At 44.7% G+C, this 26,306-nt stretch overlaps 1 protein-coding gene across 1 annotated transcript in view; it reads left to right on the forward strand.

The window, feature by feature from the left end:
* Positions 1-2,038: 2,038 nt before the first annotated feature.
* The window catches only part of gabbr2 (gamma-aminobutyric acid (GABA) B receptor, 2), a 1,824,974-nt gene continuing 1,800,706 nt past the window's right edge, over positions 2,039-26,306 (forward strand). Inside the window, exon 1 of the mRNA XM_085988269.1 lies at positions 2,039-3,124. Within this exon, the coding sequence (XP_085844395.1) occupies positions 2,786-3,124 (339 nt within the window). The 5' untranslated portion in view covers positions 2,039-2,785. The remainder of the gene's footprint in view (positions 3,125-26,306) is intronic.

Raw genomic sequence — 26,306 nt, forward strand, 5'->3', positions numbered from 1 at the left:
TAATGACAAATCATTAATTTTCCAAGTTTTCGGTCTACAGTGTATACTAGTACGATAGCAAAATACTGCAGATGTTGGAAATCCGAAATAACAACAGAAAATGCTGGAAAAACTCAGCAAGTCAGGCAACATCCGTGGAGAGAAATTTGAGTTGACGTTTCGGGTTTGACCCTTCTTCAAAACTGGAGAGAAAAGGAACTAGATCGAAGGCAGGGCTGCGATCGGACAAAAGAATAAAAGAACCAAAAGAAGTAAAAGTGTATACAATGTGGTCGAGGTGTGTCAAGTGTCTTCACGGCACACTCTTTACTAAAATAAAATAAAACCTAAATTTTCTTATTTTATTTTTCGTTCCGCCTATCACTTGAACCTCCTCACACTTCGTCGCAGTTCTAAAGTTTGCTCATCTAAAGTTTTGTACAATCGTATTGCTAATTTTGGCCTGGGGTTAATTATGTAGCAAATCAACAGCCGATGATCGATGCAAGTGTTACTGACTAGTTCTGGCTACATTTCTTGCGTAAGCAGAATATCTACCGGGCCCTAAGGCATTATGGAAAATATATCACTTGCATTGGAGCAACGTGCAGTGCTTTGAATAATGCCGCCGCACTGGAATACTTTCCATAAACCACCGATCCGTGACATGTATATCCTCTATATATATTGGTTACTAGTTAGATTACAAATTGGATAAGTTATCAAAAATGCATGTAGCTACAGTCAAGGAGTCAAATCCATCTTTCTGCTTTCATGACTACGATATAATCCACAGATATTAACGATTGTCACCTGGTTAAAACATGGCATAGATCAGCAGGTTAATATTTACTGCGTGATGATTGAAACGTGCATTTGGTTGTGGCAGTGAGTCTCCACATGATCGGAACAAAGCGCTGCTTAGGATTCCAGTGGTTGCCCCATCATATGTTAGTATCTGGGACAGATTGTGGGACTTGACAGGATAGGAATGACACTATAAACTCAACCCTGCTTTCAATTGTCATTGGGATTGTTAATCATTGCAAAGTGAAGTCATTCTCCAAATGAAATAGTAACAAAGCCTTGAATGTGTCACAGTGGATTACTCTGCAAAGTTAAAATGCCTCGCAAGCTAAATATTTAAACTTGCATTTGAAGACAACACAGAATTAAATTTTAAACCAGAAAGGCATCAAACTCTTGCAAACTTATAGCAAGATGAATATACATGTAGTTTCAAACACGCCTTTTAATAGGTGATATTTTCAGAACTTCATTTCCAACTCAAAACATTCTTAAGGGTGTTTTTTTTCCCAAATATAGTTAATTGATTTTATAAAGCTGCGCTCCTCTTACTTTCTAAGTTTCAGTTAATTTAAAATTAACCATCCTGGGGATTCCTGTATACTAAGACTAAATATTGCATAGAAAGCGGATAGAAAGTAAAACCTGCAATAAAGCTAAAATTATCATTCATAATGAAATAATTAGCAAAGGCTGGTTGTAATGCGAACCTCTAAAATAGGAAATAATTCATGGTTTTTTAAAGTTTCACAGGTTGACGAAATCTATTGCGCGGCTAAATTGCCCGCCAGTTCACCATGTTTGCCTGTGATTTACAGTGAACAGATGTTTTCGTTTCTTTAATGGAGAGAAGTGCAAATTAATTCAGTGATTGACAACAGAAGCCAAGGTGATCCGGTTCGATTTATGGCCAGTGATCAGACAGAACCAACACAGAACTCGCCCCTCTTTCAAAGAAGCGTGTGTCTTTTTTTTTTAAAAAGCAGACGCAAAACCGTGATATTTTCTGTCATTTTTGGTGATTATTTCAACAGGCTCGTTTTGTTGGCGATTTCCACAAACAGCAGCTGAGATCTGCTGTATTTTGACTACCCAAGTCTGCCTTCCTTTCTTATAACCCTGGAGGTTGAGTCCAATGCGGTTGAAGCCGAATGTTTGATTTGCTCTGCGTCTGTTTGTAACCTATGTGTTAACTGCCGCCAACAACATGCCCCGAGTGTGAATAATATCAAACCAGAACCCCAGATCGCCGAGCGGGCTCGCTCCTGAAAGCCCAAGCTAGACCACGGCGGCTGTCATCTGCAGTCTCCACTCTGACATTCTTTGAAGAAGCTGCCTGCCTGACTGGAGATGAAGGAGAACATTTCCTCCCCACTTTGGTTGCCTCTCCAGGGACCTCGTTCTTCAACTCCCTCTCTGCCGGTGTAAGATTTTTTTTTTGGCGGGGAGGGGGTGGGGGGATTTCCCTGTTATCTATCCTCGTGTTTTTATGGATTGGATAGGATGTGATGGGCGCTGTCGATGAAAGGAGAGGCTAAGTGCTGAGATCTTTCCCATATTAACACCCAGACCAACACTCTCTGGATGATCGGCGCTGCTCTGCCAGATCTTTCACACTCGTGCGGTGCAGGTTCCCTCCTTTGAACTGCTGCCGAAATCCTTCTAAAGGAGGTGAAGAAGGCGATATATATGTATATTTATGTATATTTATATTTTTATATATGTGTGTATATATACATAAATATAGTATACTTATTAAGAGTGGGGGCGCCAATCGCCGTTGAAAGACGTTGTTCGGGACCCCTCAATAAGAGAAAGGAATGCACTGAACTCGGCTCAGCTCAGTCCCTGGACCACATCGCAGTACCTTAGGACGTTTTACGAGAGCCCATCTCGGGAGAGAGCGAGATAGCGAGCGAGCGAGCGACAGCTCCAATGCCAGCCTTCTGATCCCTCGTCTCCATCGGTCGAGCTGTGTGTGTTTTTTTTCTCCTACAGGATGGATCCAGCCCTCAGGACCTACCGATCTGGGCTATTCGCTTCGGTCTTTTGGCGTTCTCTGGGCCGGCTTGGGACGCTGTTGTTGCTGTGGGGCTGGGGATGGGGTCCCGACACGGTTCTGGGACTCAAGAATACCGCCACCAGGCTGGATGCCGACTCCAGGCTGCATGCCGACTCCAAGCTGCCCATCATGGGGCTGATGCCCATCAACAAGGCGGTGGCGATGGAGAGCATCTCAGAGGGCATCTTACCCGCCGTCCAACTGGCCACAGAACACGTCCACAACAAATTCCTACCAAACACCAGCAAACTGGTCCTGGAGTGGTACGACTCCGAGGTATTTGGCACGGTTCTTTTATTTGTGAAGCTGTTGTTTTATCGCTACCTTTTTTCCCCCAATCTAACTGTTTACAAATGAACACGTAGAGGATTCCAAATTATTTACAATGTGCTGCCTTTTTAACATACATATATATTTCTCTTTAATATGGCCACACAATGACACTTACATGGTGCCAAGTATTAATTTTGAATTGTGGTGTTTTGTACAATGCGCAGTGTATGAATGATTTAACCCTTCACTGGGCTCAGGAGGGATTTGCTGTGACTGTGGAGTGATTTCGGGTTTTACATTTATTGACCCAATTTGCCTGTGGAGTGTGCCTGTACATGTGGAAAACACTGATCAACACCTGAGCAATAAGTGAGAGGAATGGGAATAGTGTGTGTGTGTGTGTGTGTGTGTGTGTATTTCTTTACCCTGTAACAAATATGAACGAGATCCCGAAGCCATTGCATTTATCCAGTTAACAGCCGCCCGACAACTGCTAGGAATCTGTTCCCTGCTGAGCGAACCGTTCCAGCAGTGAACGGGCAGAGCGACGGAGCAGAGACCTGCTCACTTGATCACAAGCCGACAGAGACAGCCAGCCGCAAACAGTTAACATTGCAGGTCCCCGCTCTCCCTCTCCCTCTCTCTCGCCAAGAGATGTGGGGCAGAGGTGACAACTTAACACGTTTCATGTGAAAAATATTCATAATCACCTTGAGACCTTGTTCAAATTGTGCTTTTTAAAAAAAAAATCTTGAAGTGCGGAGAGACATAGTGTAGCTTCATTTCCCAGATTTTTGTTTGTTTGTTTTTAATTTCCTTTTTTTGTATTATATGTATATTTGTTTGTCACGGTGGAATTAACGTGCTAGGGGCGGGGATGGGGACGGGCCGGGACTGACTGAACGTTGCCTGAAGATGGCAGCAGTTTCACGTCAAGCGCTGTCCACATTTCCAAGGCAACCTCCGCACTTTTTCGACAGAGCTTGTGCTGTGCTTGTGGCGGGCAGTGGCGCTAGTCAAAGACCATCGGTTAGCACCAGCCCGTCGTTACGTGCTGCGGTTCATCAAGTTGGCAGAGAGGCGAAAAAACTCGAATGATTTGAAACAGGTTTCATATTTAATAAATAAATTACAGCCTTCGTTTCTAAACTGGTTTTGTGATTCGATTGTATTTTCCTTTAATCTTGGAGCGTGGTGTAAAAGCTCATCTTGTGTAGTGAAAAAAATGGAGCGGGTATTTACAAATAATTCCAGATGGAAGTGCTGTCAGATGGGCCTCTCTAATAACAATAATGATGATTCTTAAACTAACTGAAGGTCAACTTTAAATGTTGACAACGACAGATTTCCGGCACCAAGACACTATCTCTGCAGTTCACAAGATCAGAAGATAATGGCAGATGAGGAAGGCCATTGGGCCCATCTTAGTTCATCCAGCCCGAGAGATCGGAACGGCGCCGCCCCCTCCATCGCAGCATCCAATTGTTTCATAAATGATTCCGGGGTTTTACCATCACTACTTGATCTAGAAGTTTATTCTACTTGTTGACTATTCTTGGTGTGAAAAAATACTTTCCTAAAATCAGCCCCAAAATGACCTTTTACTATTTTGAACTTACTGTCCTCTAGTTCTACTTCTGCAGTTTAATATAAAGTATTATCCTGGGTTAACTTTTTCTATACCCGTAACTAACAGTTTTATATAACTCTACAACATCACCTCATAGATGCCTCCTTTTCAAGTTGAAAAGGCCAAGTTTTCTAATCTTTCTGCATAACTCAGCTCTCATACTGGGGATCGGCCAAAGCTTGAGTGTCTCTTTTTTTTGGCGATTAGAACTGGACGCAGTATCAAGGTGCGGATTGGCTAGAGTACTATAAAGTTTGACCATTACTTCCTCTGACTTATATTCTACTGTTTTGGCTCTGTAATTCAACATCTTATTAGCCTTGATCTACTAAGGCCCTTAGGTCTCTTTCAGCTTCATCCTTAGCCATTTCAACTCGTTCACAAAGTACTTACATTGTCTATTTTTCCTTTCTATATGTAGCATTTTACACTTTTCTGCATTACAATTATTCTGCCATTGTTCTGCCCACTTATATATTTTGTACAATTGATTCTGTAATTTATGCAGTGCATCCTCCAATTCCACTGCCCTGCTTAGTTTGGTATCATCTGCAAATTTGACTACTTTGCATTGATAGTTGGTGAGAATTTCACATTTGGGCTCACCACAATGTGGTACTGCCAAATAAATTGTTGTAGTTCAATGATGGGGTCTAACATTCCTCTTTTCACCGAATGCCAGAGAAAATCATGTTTTCTTCCAAAATTAATGGATCACGAAGGAAACCGTGCAATTTATATGTCTATGAATTTTTTTAGTGGCAGAAAGAAGCAGATCACCTGCAATAACAATCTTTTGAAGCTTTTCAAACAGCTAAGGAATCCCTTGATCAGTATAAATGTTAAGGTTTGATTCCACAGCTGTGGAGTGCACAATTGCTTGAGAAAATACCTGCATACTAACAGATAAAAGCAATTTAGTCATATGGCCCTGTCAGTACTGGTAAGGGTAGCAATGCAGTGACACAAGCACATTTTTGTTGTGGAATGACAGTCCACCTAGTATACAAAGAAGTCAAGAAAGATGACAATAGATCACAGAGAGTTGACACAGTCTCCACCACTAGGAAGATGTGGTAAAAGGTCTAAAAGAAGATGCATAAGTTAAAGAAGACCACAAAGATAAGGCACCAATATGACTGCAAAGTAGCAGCACATGACTTATTTGAACATGAAGGGAGATAATGCTTAAGATATATGCAAAAAAGCACTACTGACGCAAAGAAATGTTAGCAAGGATGTAGCATGTAATAACTTAGAAGCAGGATTACGTAAATTACATTGCGCACACCCTGATGGGAGAAAGAATCAACAGGAAGGATTTAGTACGGGCCAAGTCATCATGTCTCGCTCCTCAGTGCTCTCATGTGTTAAGATAAAACTGGCATACGACAGAGGAACATAATGCACAACAGTTGGTTGAGCTGCAGCCATTAAGGAATCAATTCCATATGTGGAAGTTACTGTTGATTTGTTTGGGAGGGAGATTTTAGAAGGCATTGAAGCTCTAGAAATTAGAACAGGTGCAGAACTATGATAAATACTATATTAATCACATTGTCTGTGATTTGCACAATTTATTACATTAATGTTAGATATTCATAACTATTGATTATGCATGTGTGCATAAGTGCATAATAGTTAATGTATTGATAATAAGTGTTGTTATGTATTTGTACACACTATCTACTTTCTTCACAACCCAGTGGGCTACCGGCCATATCGAAAAAGTTCTTTATCCCCGAGTATTATCTATCATTATCCCCTTTAACACAGGTGCTACCCATATGTACACACTATGGCAGAAGTATATCATGGTGTTGCTGAGGAAGCGCAGAATGAGGCACTGAGCCCTGGTGAGGAGCATATTAGGACGAGTTCCCCTACTGAGTTTATGCAAATAAAAACTTAATGGCTCTGCTTTGAAAAGGATGGAGGCATCACTTGCCTCCTTGCACACAGCACAAGTCTGGAGCAGTGTAATACCCAGTGTTGATATGAACTCAAACAGCTTTGCATGGACAAAAAAAGTGACAATGTAACTGCACCCTTAATTGCACAGGATATAGAAGCACATGGACATGTGCTTCTATATCCATATAAACTTGGCATGTACTCTTTACATAGTTCATTTATTGGCCAGCTTCACTTGTGACATTTGAATAACATTTCAGTTTTAAATATATTAATTGCATACAGTGGTGGCTATAAGTTAGATGTTTCTTGCATTTATCTTTATTGAATATGAAGTTAAAATATCAAGGGGGAAAATTCAGTATCGCCCCGTTTAGGGCGCGATTACCGGCCGGGTGCAAAGTTTAGCGCCTGGTGCTAATTATTGCCTCTAACAGCAAACTTGGCTTTTATCGCCCCTGGAGGTGATTGGAGCGCTAAATCAGGTGCTGCATACCTGACTTAAGGTGCAAAGGCCGAGGAGTGAGGCGCTAACTTAGAGCGCTGGCGAAGCTCATGTACTGTCAGTCAGCAATAGAACAGAGACACACTGTCACCAGCCAGTTCTTAAAGGGGATTGGGTCAATCTTGCTCTCCATCCACACCCTGCTCATTGCAGCCTTGAATCTCGGCCTGGAGAGACCTGTACATCAAATCTGTTGGAAAGAACAAAGGAGAGGCCCAGGGAAAGAGCTCAGAGTGCAGTCCCCATATTCTCTTTTAAATCGATGCAAGGAAGATCAAATCAGAAAGAACCTGCAAAGTGCTGCTCAGTACCCAAAACTCCTCAACACAGCTTTGAATATCTCCTGCAGTCTCTCTCTCTCACTCAGAATGCATGGTGCAAAAATTTCGCCGACAAAAAAAGGCAGGAAGCGGTCGCCTTTTAATAGCGCTCCCTCAGTCCCTTCCCGACTGCAAAACGCTCCCCTCAACCTGTCGTTGCTAGCAGCAGGCGGTAAGACAGGGGGCGCCACTCAATATCCGGTCCAGGGCGTTACCGGGGCATTGCACACTCGACTGACATCACTATCTGCCGGCGCAGGAGATTGTGGCAGTAGTGTTTAGTGCTGCCGCAAAATGTCTAGTTAATTTCGTGAGCGGTGCAAACATCGCCACGCTCTGGCGCTAGTTGCTTTGCGCCCCATTAGCGCCTCTTAAGGTACTAGCGGGAGGCGCAAACCAACTGAATTTTTCCCCCCAATTGTTTCAAATGTGCTGCGGATACATTTATTGTGTACAGTAGGTTAGGTTATTTCTGTCCTAGCCATCATATAGAATACCAAGAATATTATAAACTCAATGGGGGAATTTTAATAGTAAACTACACTTGGGTTTGGGTTCAGAAGGGTTGTTAAAATTGTCAAAAATTTCAGTGCATCTGGAATTTGTATGAGCCATTTGTATGTGGCATTTTTATGAGCCACTTTTGATGAGATTTTGACCGATATTTAAACTTAATTTCACATGCACAGGTTTCGTAGGCTTCCTGAAAAACAACAACTTGTATTTATATAGCGCCTTTAACGTAGTAAAATGTCCCAAGGTGCTTCATAGGAGTATTATAAGACAAAAAATTGACACCGATCCACATAAGAAATTAGGGCAGATGACCAAAAGCTTGGTCAAAGAGGTAGGTTTTAAGGAGCATCTTAAAGAAGGAAAGTGAGGTAGAGAGGCGGAGAGGTTTAGGCAGGGAATTCCAGAGTTTAGGGCCTAGGCAACAGAAGGCACAGCCACCAATGATTGAGCGATTATAATCAGGGATGCTCAAAAGGGCAGAATTTGAGGAGCGCAGATATCTCAGGGGGTTGTGGGGCTGAAGGAGATTACAGAGATAGGGAGGGGCGAGGCCATGGAGGGATTTGAAAACAAGGATGAGAATTTTGAAATCAAGGCGTTGCTTAACTGGGAGCCAATGTAGGTCAGCGAGCACAAGGGTGATGGGCGAATGGGACTTGGTGTGAGTTAGGACACGGGCAGCTGAGTTTTGGATGACCTCAAGTTTACGTAGGATAGAACGTGGGAGGCCAGCCAGGAGTGCATTGGAATAGTCAAGTCTAGAGGTAACAAAGGCATGGATGAGGGTTTCAGCAACAGATGAGCTGAGGCAGGGGCGGAGATGGGCAATGTTACAGAGGTGCAAATAGGCGGTTTAAGTTATGCCACGGATATGTGGCCGGAAGCTCATTTCGGGGTCAAATATGACGCCAAGGTTGCAAATTGTGTGGTTGAGCCTCAGACAAATGCTAGGGAGAGGGATGGAGTTAGTGGCTAGGGAACGGAGTTTGTGGCGGGAACCGAAGACAATGGTTTCAGTCTTCCCAATATTTAATTGGGAAAATTCGCCATTAAAAGTCAGGCATCTGGATATCAATAAATACTCAGTGCTCACAGCTGCTGCCTTACCTCCCACTGAGAAAGGGTTTGTTGAGAGTACTTGTGGTGAGGGGCTAATTTGTGGGCTTTGGAGATACTGAGACTCAAGATCAGGATGGGTGGCACCATGGCTGCCTTAGATTGGACCTCAGATGAGGAGCAAGATGACCATCAGCAGCAACAACAGCCTGCTATGGAGAGACCTGCAGGTGGTCAACAGAGAGGTCGAGGTCGCAGGAGGTACTACCCGTGCAACAGGGTGTACAGGCAGAGGCTCAGCTTCCTTGACCTCTTGGAAAAGCAGTGCTTCCGGAGGCTCATACAAAAGCAAAATACTGCGGATGCTGGAAATCTGAAAATGCTGAAAATACTCAGCAGGCCAGGCAGCATCTGTGGAGAGAGAAACAGAGTTAACGTTTCAGGTCGATGACCCTTCATCAGAACTGGAAGAACTTTTTACAGTTCTGAGGAAAGGTCATCGACCTGAAACATTAACTCGGTTTCTCTCTCCACAGATGGTGCTTGACCTGCTGAGTATCTCCAGTATTTTCTGTTTTTATTTCTTCCGGAGGCTCAGGTGGTCATGCTAGGTGATTGCAGACATCTGCAGCCTCCTAGAAGAAGAGCTGCTCCCTACAACTGCCGGCCTTACTATTTTTCTTCAAGATCCTTCCAGGACGCTACTGGAGACATATCCAGGATCTCCCAATTAGCTGCACATAAATGTATTACGCAGGTCACTGGTGGATTGTTTGCCAGGGCTGGTATTTATATCAACTTCGCCTGTGATGAAACTAGCCAGGATGAGCGGGCGCTCGGGTTTGCATCTCTGTCTGGCTTCCCACAGGTGCTGGGTGTCATCTACTGCACATACATGGCAATCAGTGCATCCCCAGATCAACCAGGAGTAGTTGTAAACTGCAAGGGATTCCATTCGATCAGCGTTCAGCTGGTATGCAACCACAATAAAAGGTTTATGCAGGTGTGTGCCAGATTCCCGGGGAGCTGCCATGATGCTTTCATCCTGCGGCATCTAAGCTCCCCCTCTTTGGACCTGTAAGCAGACTTAATGGATGGCTGCTAGGAGACAAAGGAAATCCCCTTCACACTTGGCTGATGACACCCATGAGGAACCCCGCCAATGAGCCCAACTGCGCTAAAATGAATGCCATATGACCACCAGATGTGCCATTGAGCAAACGATCAGCATGCTTAAGATACACTTCAGGTGCCTGGACAGATCTAGAGGTGCCCTTCAGTACTCGCCAGCGAGGGTCTCTATAATGATGGTGCTGCGCTGTGCTCTGTGCAACATTGCACACCAGTGAGGATTGCAGCTGCAGGAGTAACAAGGCACAGAGCACACATCATCTGTGGATGAATCTAATGAAGAGGAGGAGGAGGAGTCGGTGGAGGATGAAGATGGCAGCCCCAATGCAGCACCAGCCACTCACATTGCTGCCCGGGATGCCAGGGATTCCCTTATAGCTGTAAGGTTCAGTTTGTTACACCACTGGACCACTGTAACAATCACATGCAATGGCCACTCTCCCCTAATCACACTGACACAAAGCAGTCCTGTAACCAACCATCCACTCATTACACATCCCCCCCCGCATTGGTCCCCATCAATTCTTCCCATTCATCAATGAGCAACTGAAAAGCCGAATTGCCACCCAGCAACCAGGAATGAGCAACATGGGAAAGTGGTGTAAAGTAATGTGATTCTAGTAAACAATGGAGTCTTAACATTTTGTCAAACGCCCATGTGCATACCCTTGATGAACTGGAAAGCTTTTCTCTTCCTTTTTCTACTGCTCCTACATGGTTGGCTTGAGCAGAGGTAGAGGGAGGCTGAACAGATCCCTTGGGATGCTCTTGGCCTTATGCATTGGGCTTATTTGATGCTAGTTGATATATTTTTGATTCATAGAGCTTGGATAATGTAGAATGCTGTTACAGAATTGGAACTGACCAGAATTCCAAGATAATACCAAGTTGGATGTTGCACAATAACTACATTTAAAATGCTGCAATTGAAAGGAACTTCTATTGTACTTAAAGCACAATGTTGCTGGGGTATTTTGTGTTACGTCATTTATACCATTTGAATTACAGAGAAAATGCTCTTTTTTTAATTACACTCAGGTTGTGTGTGTAAATTGTATCTAGCACAATGACATTAATAGTATCCCTATTAGCATAACAATTATATCAAAATTCATAAAGATGGATTTATCATTTTGTTATACAAGATAGTCTGGTTTATAATTGGCCTAATTTCCATCTATAAACTGGATCTAATTGGTATGCTTCATTAATAGGTTTGCCAATTTTGCAGAATTTCACAAATATAGGAATTACAGGGAGGGGAGATTTTCCCTGTTCTCTATTTTTAACCAAAATTGTAAATACACCTGTAAAGAATGTGTTTATTATTTTGCTACAGATAATGAGCAGAGGAAATCCACAATGTTTGAGGTATGGTGGAAGGGGAGGGGCATCTTCTTTCTTAAGTTCAGTTAGCACAGTTGGTATGTTATTCATAGTGGCTTGATGAATATAACTATCAAAAGATAAGACCTACCTAAGTCAATTAAATGAAAATGTAGACCATTTTGTGGAGAATATGGGGGTAATTTTAACCCCAAAAACAGGTGGGTTTTGGTCGGCTGGGAAGGTAAAATTTAAATAATATCAAACCCAACCACAACCCGCCCGTTTTAACGGAGGTGGGCGACCAATCCTCTCTCAGGAGGCGGGTTGATCTGTAAAATCTTTTTGGAGGCTGTGTGCCTCCATTTTTACGGGCTTTTAATTTTTTTACCCAATTCGACTGGGTTTCCCGAGACTCAGGAAATCCAGCAGGTAAAAGGAGGCAAGAAGGGCTGAATCCATAAGGATTTACCGCACTGCTTGTGGGCCAGGAGGAGCAAGAGTGTTTCCTCCAGGCTCAACAAGCTTACCTGCTTCCCTCCCCACATTCACCGACCTCTTCTCCCACCTCCACAATTTCTGAACCCCCCCCCAATCTCCCCGCCCCCGACTTCCCATGCTCTTCCCCCAACCCCCCAGCCCCTGACCTCTCTCTCCCTCCTCTCTGCTTCCCAGCTGCGGCTTTATGCCACAGGCTTTCCTGCCCGACAGGTCAATCAGGCCGGCTGTTGGGCAAGAAATCATTTAAAATACGACCTGCTGTTAATTTCAGCTGGATGGCAGGGAAACTCGTACTTCCGGATTTCCTGTCTGGAACTCTTCCTCCAACCCCTGCAACCCTCCCTGCAAATATCGGGGCCTATGAGCTTGCATACCTTTTGGACCCAAGTTTAAATATAGGAGAGATTGACGGGATGACATTTTTTTTGTTAGCTAAATGGATTATAAGTAAAACAAGTTTAGACAATCTCAATCCATTCTTAGTACGAGTCCGCAGCAGAAAACCAGCCACAATTTAGTAGTCTGATTCAAAACCATAAAGATAGATAGTACATACGAAATTAAAATGTCATACTGATATGGTTGTCGTGGTGGGGGTGGTGGCGAGGATGGTGGGATGGGTAGGGGGTGAAGGTTGGCTGCTCCACTGAGATTGGGGGTTAAAACATTTGGGGATTGAAATTCCTGGAAGATGAATTCTCCCCCTCAAAAATAGATAATCTGAGATGCTGGAGCAAATTGACACTACATCGGGAGGAAGGAAAATTTGGTGGTTGAATCACTTGCTCTTGTGCATCCTCTAGCAGTCACTTCAAGGGTGGCATTGCAGGACAACTAGGGTTAGATGAGCTGCCTGCTGTTTTATCTAAGAAATAGTGCATTGCATGGGTTATTTAAGGAGAACAGAAAAACAGACAACCTTGAATGCAAAATGCTATTGTAATATGATTTACCTCTAAATGTGCTAGAAAGCAAAGGAAGATTTTTAAAGTAGATTTTTATATTTGTCTTTGAACTGCCTTCAGAAAAAAAAATCAACCTTTTTCTTGTTTTTGGTTGAGTATAATGTAAATGAGAAATTGGCACTAACAGCAAAGATTAGAAAGTGCTAGTTCACAATTCACAGGTGAATACCAATGAAGTCCCAAAGTAGGACACAGATAATAGAAAACTGGGGCATTAATTTGTTCTTTCATGTCTTTCTTGCCCTTGATAAGTTGAACATTGTATCCAAGGCCACCCCTTGATTTATGGTTTTCCTGAAAAAAATATAGAACTGTGGAATGATTCCACCCACCCCAAAAAAGAAACAATACCAGAATGCCTTGTAATTAAAAAACATTAAGATTTATTCAGTCACCATCAGAATATATCTAACTACTCAAACTACATCGGCTTCTAAAATTCTCATTTATTATAGAATTTTACAGCACAAAAGGGAGCCATTCAATCTACCGCCTTCTGTGCTGGTCTCCAAGAGAGCTGTACATTTACTTCCATTTCCCTGTCCATTGTCCATAGCCTTTTAAGGTATTTTTTCAAATATTTATGCATTTCCCTTTTAAAAGCTTTTATGAATTCTGATTTCAGCACTGTATCTGTTAAAACATTATGTGCAAAAAAAATAATTCTCCGAACCTCTTCCATTCTTTTGGTGATGAGCATAAATTTACACCCTTCAGTTCCTGACTCACCAGCTCATCAAAATAGCATATCCCGATTTCAAAGTCCTCATAATTTTCAACACCTCTATCAGATCTTCTCTCAACCTTCTCTTTCTAGTGAAAAGAGGCTCAGTTTCTCTAGTCTTTTGTCAGCCCTGGTATCATCTTAGTAAATCTCTTCTACACTATGGGGGTGATTTTGCCAATGGGGGCACGTTGGAGGCAGGACTCCCACTTGTCGGGTTTTAGTCCCGTCTCCATCGACTTGGGGCCAACCCACGCTATTTTCCCTTGATTGACCTTGTTAAGCCCGCCCAGCAGGCTTAGCAAGCCAATTAAGGGAAAGCCGGTTACAGGTGACGTCAGCGAGTGGCGTTTCATCTGTCAACAGCTTTTGACAGATGAAATGTCAACATTTGACGACTCTGTGAAGCTGACAATCTGTCCTCTAAGTTGAGTCCTTCCACTCAGACTCAGTTAGAGAGCTCTCCTGACCAGAAAGCAGAGGCTGCAGCTTTTGACAGTTCAGCGGCCATTCTGCTTTCTGTGCCGGTGAGATGAGGGACTCCCGAGACCTGACCGGATGAAGCCTGCAGGAAGAAGTAAAGGTAAGTAAAACTTATTAAAACACTTTACACTCACCTCACACACTCACCTCTCCACACTTGCACCGATCACTCACCTGCACACCGGACATCTCGGCCCCTCCGACCCCCGCAGACCAACGGCCCGCCTCGCTGACCCTGGCGTGGTTTGGAGCCATCGGGAAGCCCACACTTCAGGGCTGAAAATAGGGATTCTCAAAAAAACTGCTCGTTAACTACCTGTTAACAGGCAGCTAATTGGCACTAATCCCCTTCCTGCCTCGGGGAGGCGGCTCCCAGCACGGGTAGGGTACCCGCCCCCTGGGAAGATGGCACAGAGGTGGATTGGGGATGGGATGGGAACCCGCCCCCAGATTCTGCCATTTTCCCAGCAGTCCCGCCTCCTTACCCGCCTTCCCAGGGCTGGCAAAATCGCCCCCTCTGTCTCCATAACATTTACATCCTTCCTAAAGATCTAAAAAATATTCTAACTGCAGTCTACCCAATTATTTTACACAGATTTAACATACCTTCTTTGCTTTTGTATTCAATGCCTTTCTTATAAAACCTAGGAGCCCATATGCTTTTTAAAAAAAAAAGCTAGAAATAGGTTTATCAACTTGCCCTCCCACTTTTAAATATCTGTGTAACTGAACCCCTAAATCTCTCTGTTCCTTTTAAAGTTTTTCCATTTAGTGTATATTTCCTCTCATTAAGGCGTTTTCAATTTTAACCTACTCTTCTGAGCAGGCAGCATGGATGCCCACCTGAAGCCAGTGAAGTCCTTCTTTAAATAATCGGAGTCCGATGATATAATCAGTGCCTGACTGCAATATTAACTGTGGCTTGAGTGGGGAAAGTGGTGGGAGCATACCACCTCTCCCAAGATGAAAATAGTGGAAAGAGGATCTGGAATCAGAAGAGGGCCAAACAGGCAAGTATATTTTATCCTTGTGGGGCCTGGCGTGCTCCTCCTGGCTCCACATGAATTTTCAGTGGCAGCCGGTTCCTAGGCCACATTCACACCTAGAAAAGCTGACCGATGCTATTTTGTATTGGACATACAGTCAGAGGCATGCTGTTTATCTGGCTGCTTATTTTCTGCTATGAACTGGGTAGGTTTTGTGTCATTGGCTTTTGAAACTGATGCTTTATTTTCTGCACAAAGAAAGAGGAACAGCCTGCACAACCTAATAACACTTTGTTACATCTATTAAGTTGTGCAGTCTTGTTGGTGTATGGTCATGTATTTTTTTCTGTGATCTTTATCCCTTGTGTCATGAACATCTCCATGCTGGTTATGGATGTCCCCTACAACTAAGCGTTCCCCATGTTAAAGTGGTAACACTAGTGGAGGGCTGCATAGACAACTGTGGAGTTGCATGGAATAGAGAAGGGGCGAGCCCATGGATAGATTTGAAAACAAGAATGAGAATTTTAGAATCGAGGCGTTGCCGGACCGGGATGGGTGAACATTACAGTGCGAGTTAGGATACGAGCAGCAGAGTTTGGAGGAGCTCAAATTTACGAAGGGTGCAAGGTGAGAATTGGAATAGTCAAGTCGAGAGGTAACAATTATGAATAAAGAACAGTGGATATCTATATGTTGCTGCTGTGCCAATGGCCTGTGCAACCAAGGTCTCTACTGCAGATATCATGGATTTAATGTCTGATGTATACAAACATTGTGGAAAATGAAAGCACAAGCAATGTAATGGAGCATATTTGATTTTTTGATTTTATCCACTCTATGTAGAACACCTTCCTATGCTGTATGCAAAGCGGCAAATGATTCAGCTGCTGTAACAGCCTCTATTTGAAAGCAGGCCCATACAACACAGTGAGAGTCTGGGACATGCTGTACCAGTGCCTGTACTGACTAGCACCTCATCAACTACGCCCTCTGCCACCCCTTCCTCATCAGTACTCTTTGGCTCACTCAATGCTTCCTCATCCTCACCACTATCTTTTGCAGTGGATTTACCTGAGTGGGGAAAAGATTGTGCCCAGTATGCTGTGGGGCTCGATTTTAATAGCCCTGAGGAGGCGGGTTTGGAGGCGAGTCTGCTGGGAAATTCGGAAAAAATGGCTTCAGACACCCTAGTGTAGGTGTTCCTCCTCCAGTCATTGCTCTCTCCCTCTTATTGTGGGCTATCTTTTCCTGCAAGGAGGGACTCAAGCGGTGTTTCAGCCACAGTGATGGAGTGAGTGTGAATAATCCCTACCATAGAAGCTTTGAGGGAGACTAAGATGGGGTAAGGTGCCAAGAGAAAGGTAGCTCCCTGTGCATTGTTAATTGTTGTCATTGCATAACAGTGAGAGCGAGTGTGAGAGCTGCATAGTAGGATGGTGAAGTGATTCAGTACAGAGAAAGAGATAGAGAGGTAAGGGTGCAAGGGAAGTAAGGGTAAGGTGGGATGTGAAGGAGGAGGCTTACAAAGCAGAATGCTGGTGATGAGAAGAGAATGGAAGCAGAATGAAGGCAAGTGAGATGGGATACTTACTTTTGATGTTCTCACAAGATCATTAAAACTTTTGCGGCACTGGATCCATGAGCGTGCATAAATGTACCTTGTGCTCACCTCCTGAGCAATGCGCAGCCAGGCTGCCTTGGTCTGCTGAGGAGGCTTCCTCCGGCCATCAGGAGGGAAGAGAACCTCTCTGTGGCCTCTCACAGCATCCACAAGAACTTGGAAAGACCCATCATTAAAACAAAGAGCTGCCTTGCCTCTGGAAGAAGTCATAGCTTTGAAAAGAAGTGCAGGAAACCACAATGGAAAGGCTAAGGCTGGAAGGCAGCTTTAAAAGCAGCTGCTATTATGACGTCATCAGAGGCGGCCAGCCGACCCGACCCCACTCATTGGACCAGCCAGCGCGCCTCCATGAAATTAACAAGCTCGTTGAATAAAAATCGCACATCTGCAGCTGATCCCACCAGAAACAGCTCCCGAACCCGCCCACCATGCAACCCAACTCCAACCCGCCTCGGGAATTAAAATCGAGCCTGAGCTATTTGGTGCATCTGGTAGTAACTTGGGTTCTCTTTGACCTGTGAAGAAAGTAGAGCTTGGATTTGTGTAGAAAAGAACAGAAGGTATATTCTGAATATATAACGCTTATTTAAGCACGGCGAATTGAAGCCAACCATGTCTAAATCTTGCAGTTTTCATCTTGGAATGAGCATTGAGATAATTTATTAGAGATGTTGCTGCTGTGCCAATGGCCTGTGTAACCAAGATCTATGTAATTGCATACACTATTATGCATTTGTGTATAATCAATGTGCCTGAACATGTGCAACTCATAGATTATTTAATTAATATGGTACTTACCATAAGTTCTTTGAGGTATTTCAATTTTCATGGCTTAATTTCTGCCAGTCACTCTATCATTCTTTCCTCAAGCAGTGTGAGTACGTTCAAGTCTGGGGGTCCACCACTGGTATCATGCTGCACATATTGATTTAGGTCATGAAAATTTCCACCTATAGTATATTCGCTGTTCATCATGGCATACATAAAATAATATACATAAGCTTTCTATTTTCACTGCTAATAACATACTTGATACATTTTTACGAGTATTTGTTTGTGTCAGTACAGTGGAGTTTACATAAACTTTTCATAACTACAACTTTCCCTCATATGCTTGTAAAGCCTATGCTCTTACTTTACAATAATGTTTATGCCTCACTTTTGTGCTTCTCTTTAACTTGTGCACCTTCTATTTGACATCCTGCCAGACCTTTTGAGCAGAGGAGCTGGAATGGGACATGATCAATGGCTGCTCCCATGGTTGGCCTTCTTCGCATGTTGGGGGTTGTCTTTCTCTACCAACAATGAATTACCATCTCTCCAGGACACTTCTTGATGAAACTGGTTTTCCAGCGGTGCTTTTTTTCTATTTATTTTTTTCATATTCCAGTTAGGTTCTTGGACTTTTCAAAATGTAAAGAAGTCAAGTGCCTCAATAGCTCCTTCAGAAAGGTGCAAAAATCATTACTGCAGGTACATTGTGATTGGCTGCTACTTTGTTATCAATTACAAATTCACATTTCTCACAATCACTACTTATTTAACAGATCCATTATATAAGAAATTAAAACATGCTTTATGCCTCATCAGGCCTTTAGACAGCAAAAAAGCTTCTCAAAAGAGCAACAATGCTTTTTTTTAAAAAAAGAGTTTGATTAAAGAATTTATTTAAATGTGACATTTCATTGCTCATCCTTGACGTCCCAGCTGTTGCTTATTGCCTTTAGTGGTGCCGTGAGGAATGTTTGGAGCCAAGGCTGAGAGCAGAAATGTTGTAATTCAGACACTAGGTTTGGAAAGAGTTTGGAAATATTACATCCAATCAGGAGCCCAGGCATTGTAAGGTCATTAAAAAAAAATCTTAGAATTATTCCGAAAAAGTAAATGGCAGGCAATAATAAGATTTAAAAAAATCTTTCACTGTATAAATGGTATCCCTCACTTGTTCATTCTTTCTCATATTAATGCAACTTTTGGATGGCTTCAGTTGATCAAAGTACACTTGTGGCTTAGTTGTTATTGTATATTGAGGTTTGATCCTTTTGTATAAATATGGCATTGTAGTAGGTGTGGACTAACAACAACACCTTGCATTTATATACCGGCTTTAATGTAGTAAAATGTCCCAAGGCATGTCACAGGAGTGGTATCAAACAAAATTTGACACCGAGCCACATGCGATATTAGGACAGGTGACCTAAAGCTTGGTTAAAGGTAGGTTTTAAGGATCGTCTTAAAGGAGGAGGGAGAGAGGTTTTGGGAGAGCTCGAGGCAGAGGCAGCTGAAGTCACGACCACCAATGGAGGAGCAATAAAAATTGGGGATGTACAAGAGGCCAGAATTGGAGGAGCGAGACATCTCAGAGGGTTGTAGGGCTAGAGGAGGTTACAGAGATAGGGAGGGGGTCGAGGCCATGGAGGGATTTGAAAACAAGGTTGAGAATTTTAAGAGCCAATGTAGCTCAGCAAGCACAGGGGTGATGGGTGAACGGGACTTTGTGCAGAGTTTTAGATGAGCTCAAGTTTACAGATACCATTCAGTAAGCAAATAATTCACTAGCCAACTGCGCCCCCCGGAGGCCAAATACAGCGCCTTTGACTGCGAGCTCCTCGCACTGTACCTGACAGTCCGCCATTTTCGATTTCTTCTGGAGGGCCGCCCCTTCACCGCGTTTGTCGACCACAAACCCCTGACATTCGCGATGGCGAAATCTGCGGACCCGTGGTCAGCCAGGCAACAACGCCAGCTCGCTGCGGTGTCCGAATTCACCACGGACATCCGGCACGTCTCCGGTCGAGACAACGTGGTGGCCGACTGCCTATCCCACCCCGCCGTCCACGGCGCCCACCTGGCAGTGGACTATGCTCAACTGGCAGCGGAGCAACGCACCGACCCCGATCTGCTCTCCGCGCCCACAACCCTCCCAGGGCTGTGACTGACTGACGTCGCCTGCGGCCCGTCCGCCGTCACAGTCAAATGCGACACCTCCTTGGCGCAACCCCGCCCCGTAGTCCCGGCGTCCTGGCGAAAACGGGTGTTCGACATCGTCCACGGCCTCTCACACCCCGGCACCCGCGTGTCCATTAGACTGGTGGCCAACCGATTTGTCTGGCGCGGCCTGCGCAAAGATGTGCGCGTCTGGGCCAGATCCTGCATAGCTTGCCAGCGTGCCAAAATCCACCAACACGTCAAAGCCCCACTCGAGGACTTCACCGTGCCAGAAAGAAGGTTCGACCACGTCCACATCGACCTCGTCGGCCCCCTGCCGCCATCACAAGGTCACACGCACCTGCTGACAATCGTGGACCGTACCACCCACTGGCCCGAGGCCATTCCACTGACGTCCACCACGACCGCCGACATCGCAAGGGCGTTCATCGGTACCTGGGTCGCTCGGTTCGGCGTCCCCTCCGACATGACGTCGGATAGAGGCCCGCAGTTCACCTCTGATCTGTGGGCCGCCATCGCCCGAAACCTCGGGGTGGCAGTTCACCGCACCACGGCTTACCACCCCCAAGCCAACGGACTGTGCGAGCGATTCCACAGGTCCATGAAGGCGTCCCTCCGCGCCAGCCTCGAGGACGAGGCTTGGATCGACCGCCTCCCATGGGTGCTACTCGGCCTACGTTCCGCGGTCAAGGAAGACCTGCAAGCCTCGGCGGCGGAACTCGTGTACGGCCAGCCGCTGCGCGTACCCGGAGAGTTCCTGCCCACTGCCACGACCCCCTGGTCGGCTGACCAGCAACGCCGCGCTTTCGCCAACCGACAGTTTGCTCCGGTACCCACCGGCCGGCACGGCGAACCAGCAACCCGCGTACCACCTAGCCTGCACATGGCCAAATTTGTTTTCGTGCGCCATGACGCCCACCGAGGACCTCTACGGCCCCCATACGATGGACCCTACAAGGTACTCCAGACGGGGAACAAGTTCTTCCTCCTCGAAGTGGGTGGCAGAACTGACAAGGTGTCAGTCGACTGGCTCAAGCTGGCGCACCTAGAGCCCGACGAACCCGTTCGAGTGGGCCAACCCCCACCACGAGGCAGACCGCCTAAGAGCCCGACGCGTCTGACCGCCCCGCTCCCGACACCAACCGCCAAGAGCCGTTCCGGATCGTGCCATCAAGCCACCACGCCAATTCGTACACTCCCTACTAGCAGATTCTGGGGGGAGCTGCGTGGCGTACCGATCACAGAACGGACACAATCCGCTTTCCAGTCCGTAGACTATAAATCAGGCGTCATGCCTTTAAGAAGGATCACACCTTTAAGAAACTCGATCTGCAACATAGTTAAGCCCAGAGTGGGGGAGGAGCAGTCTAAGCTGTGCACTGATGAAAGAGAGCTGTACTTTGTGTAGTCTCTGACTCCATTTTGTGTTCAGCATGCAGCCTCAACAATTAAACCTTTTCTGTTGAACCTCTCCGAGTTCAGTATTTTTTGCTAGGAGTACGTAGACTCCTACAGTACTTTCTTTTACAGAATGCAGTGAAACCTTTCCTAAAGGTTTGAACTTTGCTAACAGTTTTGGAAGAGATGGATGTAATTTTACACAGTGATCATATCATATGATGATTTTTTAGGTTTGTCTTCATGTTCATCGTAATGTGGGATCTGAATTCAGCTGAATTTCAAGGATTTTCATCGAATATTGGTGTTGAGCACTTGCAGGTCAATTATAGTATAAATTAGATGCAGAGTAAACTTCTATACAATGTGCTTAAATTTAGCCTCCGAAGAGCATCTCCTGCACCAATGTTCCCACTAAGGTGCGTGGGCGCGCGGGGCTGCACCGTAATCTGGAAGGTCCTGCACAAGCTGCTCATCGACTTTTACATTGAATAAACAGCGCAGGCGCAGAAATTTAAAGGGACCACGCATTAGAAGGAACAGGCCGCGCAGAATAATGTGCAACTTACAGGGAACATTGTCCTGCACCAGTGTGGCACTTCTATTTCCCACACTCAGCATCCTGTATATCCACTGAGTAACTTTATCAAATTAGAAGTAGTTATGTGTTGTGGGTCTAGTAGAAACGGTAATATTATACTCATATTACACAGGACCCTTATAACTGGGACAGAACAATGAGGTTTACACCTCGTCAGTTTGGGCTGAGTTCAAAGCTATTTTCTAGAGGTGAAACCCATTGCATCACCCAATCCCCACACAGGGGTGTTTCTCAATGTTAATTATGATGTAGCAATGCAAATTCCCATATTAAATAAATATATTTCAATATCTTTAAAGACCAAGGTATAATGTAGAATATGCATCTCAATAACTCTTACCCCTCTATAAAGCCTAAGCCAGTCCAAGACTTGAATAGTACTTCATTATCTGAGATGGATCTCCTAATGCATCGTTTATACTCCTGGACATGAGACTAAAAAAGCCTGGAAATGTGATTGTCTCTCCTCCTCACGTCTCTAAGTCTTCAAACTGTCTTCCTCCATCACATTCTCAGTTTGCCTTTCTCTATTTTATTAATACAGTCATAGCTTCTCAGAATTTTCTTCTTTTTTTCCCTTCTCGGCTTCAAATATGCTCGTCCTCCTCCCTGAGGCTTCACTGTATTGAAATGAAGACTCATTGCAACATTACATTTCTATAATTTATTTTTTGCCAGGATCCTGAAACTGCCTTACATCCTCTGGTATTTTTTCTTCTACAAGTATTTATAACCCAAATTTGGTATCACGTAAGCAATACTTCTTGATGTCTTCTGTCCAGCTGGCCCTACGGCTATGTTTGCCAATTTAAAAAAGGAAACCTGAAGAGGGTAGCAGTAGAAAGAAAAAACTTGTAAAATAGGAAAAGAATCAGATTCAGTTGAACCTTGAAGATTCCCATGCTCCCAGCATTGAGCTTTACTCAAAGGGAGAGTGGGTCAGAGAAATAGCTCCAAGCCCTAATTCTAACCTGCACTTGTTTCAACATTGGGAGTGCAGGAGAACTGAATGTATCTGTTGCCATATATGCTTTATTTTTATCTTTTCCCAATACTGATCTATACTGGGAGAACTGCTACTATTTGTAATGAGGGTCACACATGTTAGGATTCCTCTGTAGCTCGAGTTTGTAGCTAGCTGGCTGTTGTTAAGACTTCATTTCATAGGATGAGGGATGTTGATGAGCTTTATAATAATGCAGTATCAATGCAATCATGAAGAAATTGGTGGAATAATTCCTTGAAGCATGAAATATTATGGAGCTGGAATGTAACTTTTGAAATCCATTTTTCAGTTTGTATTTTTAATATCCGCGCCGTGAGATGATGTTACCTGGAAGTTTCCAGGTACAGTGACCAATATAATTTGCAAAGAAATTGGGACATGGATCTGAAGGGGCACGAGAAATAAATGGCCAGTGTTTTACCTGTAGGTACAGAGCCTCTAATATTGCAGTTGTTTTTACTTCATCTGCACCAAAAACCATTCTCGAACCAAGTGCTCGAACAGGCAAGGCAACCTGTTCCCAGGTCTTTGCCAGCAACACTCTTGAACCATCTGCTAGGAGCTGTGTGAGTGTCAATGTTGACTTGCCTTCAGGTTTATTTATTTCTTTCCTTCCTACCCACCTTATTTTAGAATTGTTGGAGCAAATCTTTTTCAGCACATATTAAAGTCCAGGGAAATGGAAGTTTTATTAGAAGGTAAAAGGTTTGCTAGTGCAATGGAGAGGCACTCTGGTATTCTAGAGTGCTGCACCACATAATGATATGGTGTAGGTTCACCCGTATGATTTTCCATGTAGTGAGCTCCTGACTGCAGCCACACATCAAGGAGATGACAATTAGTTCTGGGGCTAGTGTCTATACATAGCATGAATGGACACAAGGCTTTGTAGGACTAAGGTTTGGAATATAATGATAAATTATCTGAACAAAAGACAAATATTACAGCTCAAGTGATTCTGCTAATGGCAATGAAAAAAGTGGGTTGAAAGGAAACTCTAGTTTTTTTTCGTGTTTCAATTTCAATTTACTGAACAGAAATGTTCTCTTTGGCAGATATTCACTTAAAGCCTCAGTGCCTCCTCATCATTCTATAATAGCATTTGAGCTCTTGTCTTAGAATGACAACCTGACTACTTGCAAAAGAAAAAAGGAATACAAGTCTTAAAATATTACAATAGGGTTCCACTGATGCACGGTTGGCCATTGAGTAACTGAGCCGTGAAGATCAGAAAGGTCCGAGGTTTGATCTAAGACCGTCTGAGCTGAGGTGATGGTAGAGCTGCTACAATTGGTTTAAGATTATTATCCAGCAGCCACTGCAGAAAGTGTGCTTGTGTGAAGATTGGGTGAGGACAGAATATAATGGCCTAGAAATTCAGTCGCGTTTGCGCCCACTTATTGGCTAAAGAGTGGTTTGCGCCGGAAGTTTTTTAGCGCCCGAAATTCAGTTAGTCCCTAACATCGGCGTTAGCCAGTAGCGCTGCGCCGGCACCGATGACGTCATCGGTGTGCGCAGTGCCCCGGCTCCAATGCGATTCCGTGCCGACCGCCAAATTCAGTTGCGGCCGCCTCGCCCGTGGCGGCCGCAAACAGCGTTTGAAAAACGGTGCCTTGCAGCTCCGAGAGGCCGGCGCATAAAGGTGGACGGGCGGTCGGCCGCTTTCTCGGCGGCCGCCTGGCCGCACCTCCCTCCCCGGACTCCTGCACCACCCCCCCGCGGCATTGGTGTCTGACTCCCGCGAGCCCGGCACTTCTCCGTGGTGCCGGGCTCATTTGCCGGGGGAATCCAGCGGCGATCTCACGGCTGCAGGCAGCTCCTCCTTAAGAGAAGGGGGAGGCCTGCAGTACCCCAGCCTGCCGCACCGCATCGGGTGCCGCAGCGGCAGCTGGACGCCTGCAATTGACTTTCATCGCCCCAAGCGAGGCGGCCAAACCCTGCAATAGCGCCCGCCTCCGTCTTGGGGCGCCGCAACTGAATTTCAGGCGGGCGCTACGGGAATCCGGGCGAGCGCTAAATTTCGGGCGCTAAAGACCTGGCGGGGCCTTACTGAATTTCTAGGCCAATGCGTGATGCGCTTTGCAGCCAAGCTTTTTTACGCTTGTTATTGAAACTTGCATATGGATAACTGCCGCTTGAGAGTACCTATAGAACATACTCCAGCAATACCATCGGGAGGGCAGGGGAGGGTAGAAAATTGGCAAAAGTAAAAAATAGATTGACTGGAATGATCCCTGCAATGAAGGGACTGAGCTGCGATAAGACTGGGCAAACTTGGGCTACACCTACTGGGAATCAGGAGGCGTATGGGTGATCTGATTAAGCTGTTTAAAATATTAAAGGAATTTGACAGCATAGATAGGGAATGGGGAATCTAAAACAGGGGGATGTAGTTTAAAATTAATCTGGTTAAAAGGAATGCAGAAAAAAAATCTTCACGTAAAGCGCCGTGAGAATTTGGAATACACTTTTTCATAGATGCATAATTAATTGAATTACTTAAAAGAGACATACATACTTAGGAATGATGGGTATTAAACAATATGGAGAAAGAATAAGTGATTGCAGTTGAAAAGACAACAAGGTAAATTCACTGATCCCAAATTCCTAACAAAAGGAGCACTGTTCAGCAAATTGACAGTACAGTGTTGTTGCCCTATGTCCAGCTCGAGCTCCCTTTGAGTGCAGCCCCTTCCTCCATGGTGGGAGCACAGGGTCAATGGGTTTACCTGTAAGAGCTGCCTTGGTGAACAAAATGGTGCAGCAGGCTTGATAGGCCAAATGGCTTATTCCTGTTCCTATCTTTCTATGTTCAATGAATGCCTACAGTGGTCCGCATGCTGTTTTTTTTCTGAATTCTTATCCTTTCTTGTCAGGACAATGTATGAATCAGTGCCACACAAACAAGAAATAAAGACTTGCATTTATACAGCACCTTTCACGATCACAGGACGTCCCAAAGCGCTTTACAACCAATGAAGTACTTTTTGAAGTGTAGTCACTGTTATAATGTAGGAAATGTGGGAGCCAATTTGTGCACAGCAAGCTCCCACAAACAGCAATGTGATAATGACCAGATAATCTGTTTTTGTGGTGTTGATTAAGGGGTAAATATTGGCCAGGACACTAGGGATAGCTCCCCTGCTCCTCTTCAAAATAGTGCCATGGGATCTTTTACGTTGGGGTGACCATATTTTCTAAACTGAATCCAGGGACACACAGGGTGGGAGCACAGCAAAGTAGCCAGGACGGAAAATGTAGGTTGCGTAGCATAGCAAGATTAACATTTTTATCAGCCTATATTTTAACAGTTGCACATATACACTAAAGATGCAAAACAAATGTACATATAATTACCGTGGATGTGATGACACCTGACCACACCCCCCCCCCCCCCCACCAAGTGACTGAGGTCATGCCTGACCCCCACGGCGCCCCCCCCTCTTCCCCCGGTGACTGTGACTGGGCCCTCCCCTGTGGACTCTCCCTCACCCGCTCCAGTTGCCATCTTTCCAGACACTTCTGGCACTGACAATCCAGCAGCACGAGC

This window comes from Somniosus microcephalus, chromosome 5, assembly GCF_052327205.1.
Source record: "Somniosus microcephalus isolate GS21.2 chromosome 5, FLI_Smic_1.0, whole genome shotgun sequence".
Classification (NCBI taxonomy): domain Eukaryota; kingdom Metazoa; phylum Chordata; class Chondrichthyes; order Squaliformes; family Somniosidae; genus Somniosus; species Somniosus microcephalus.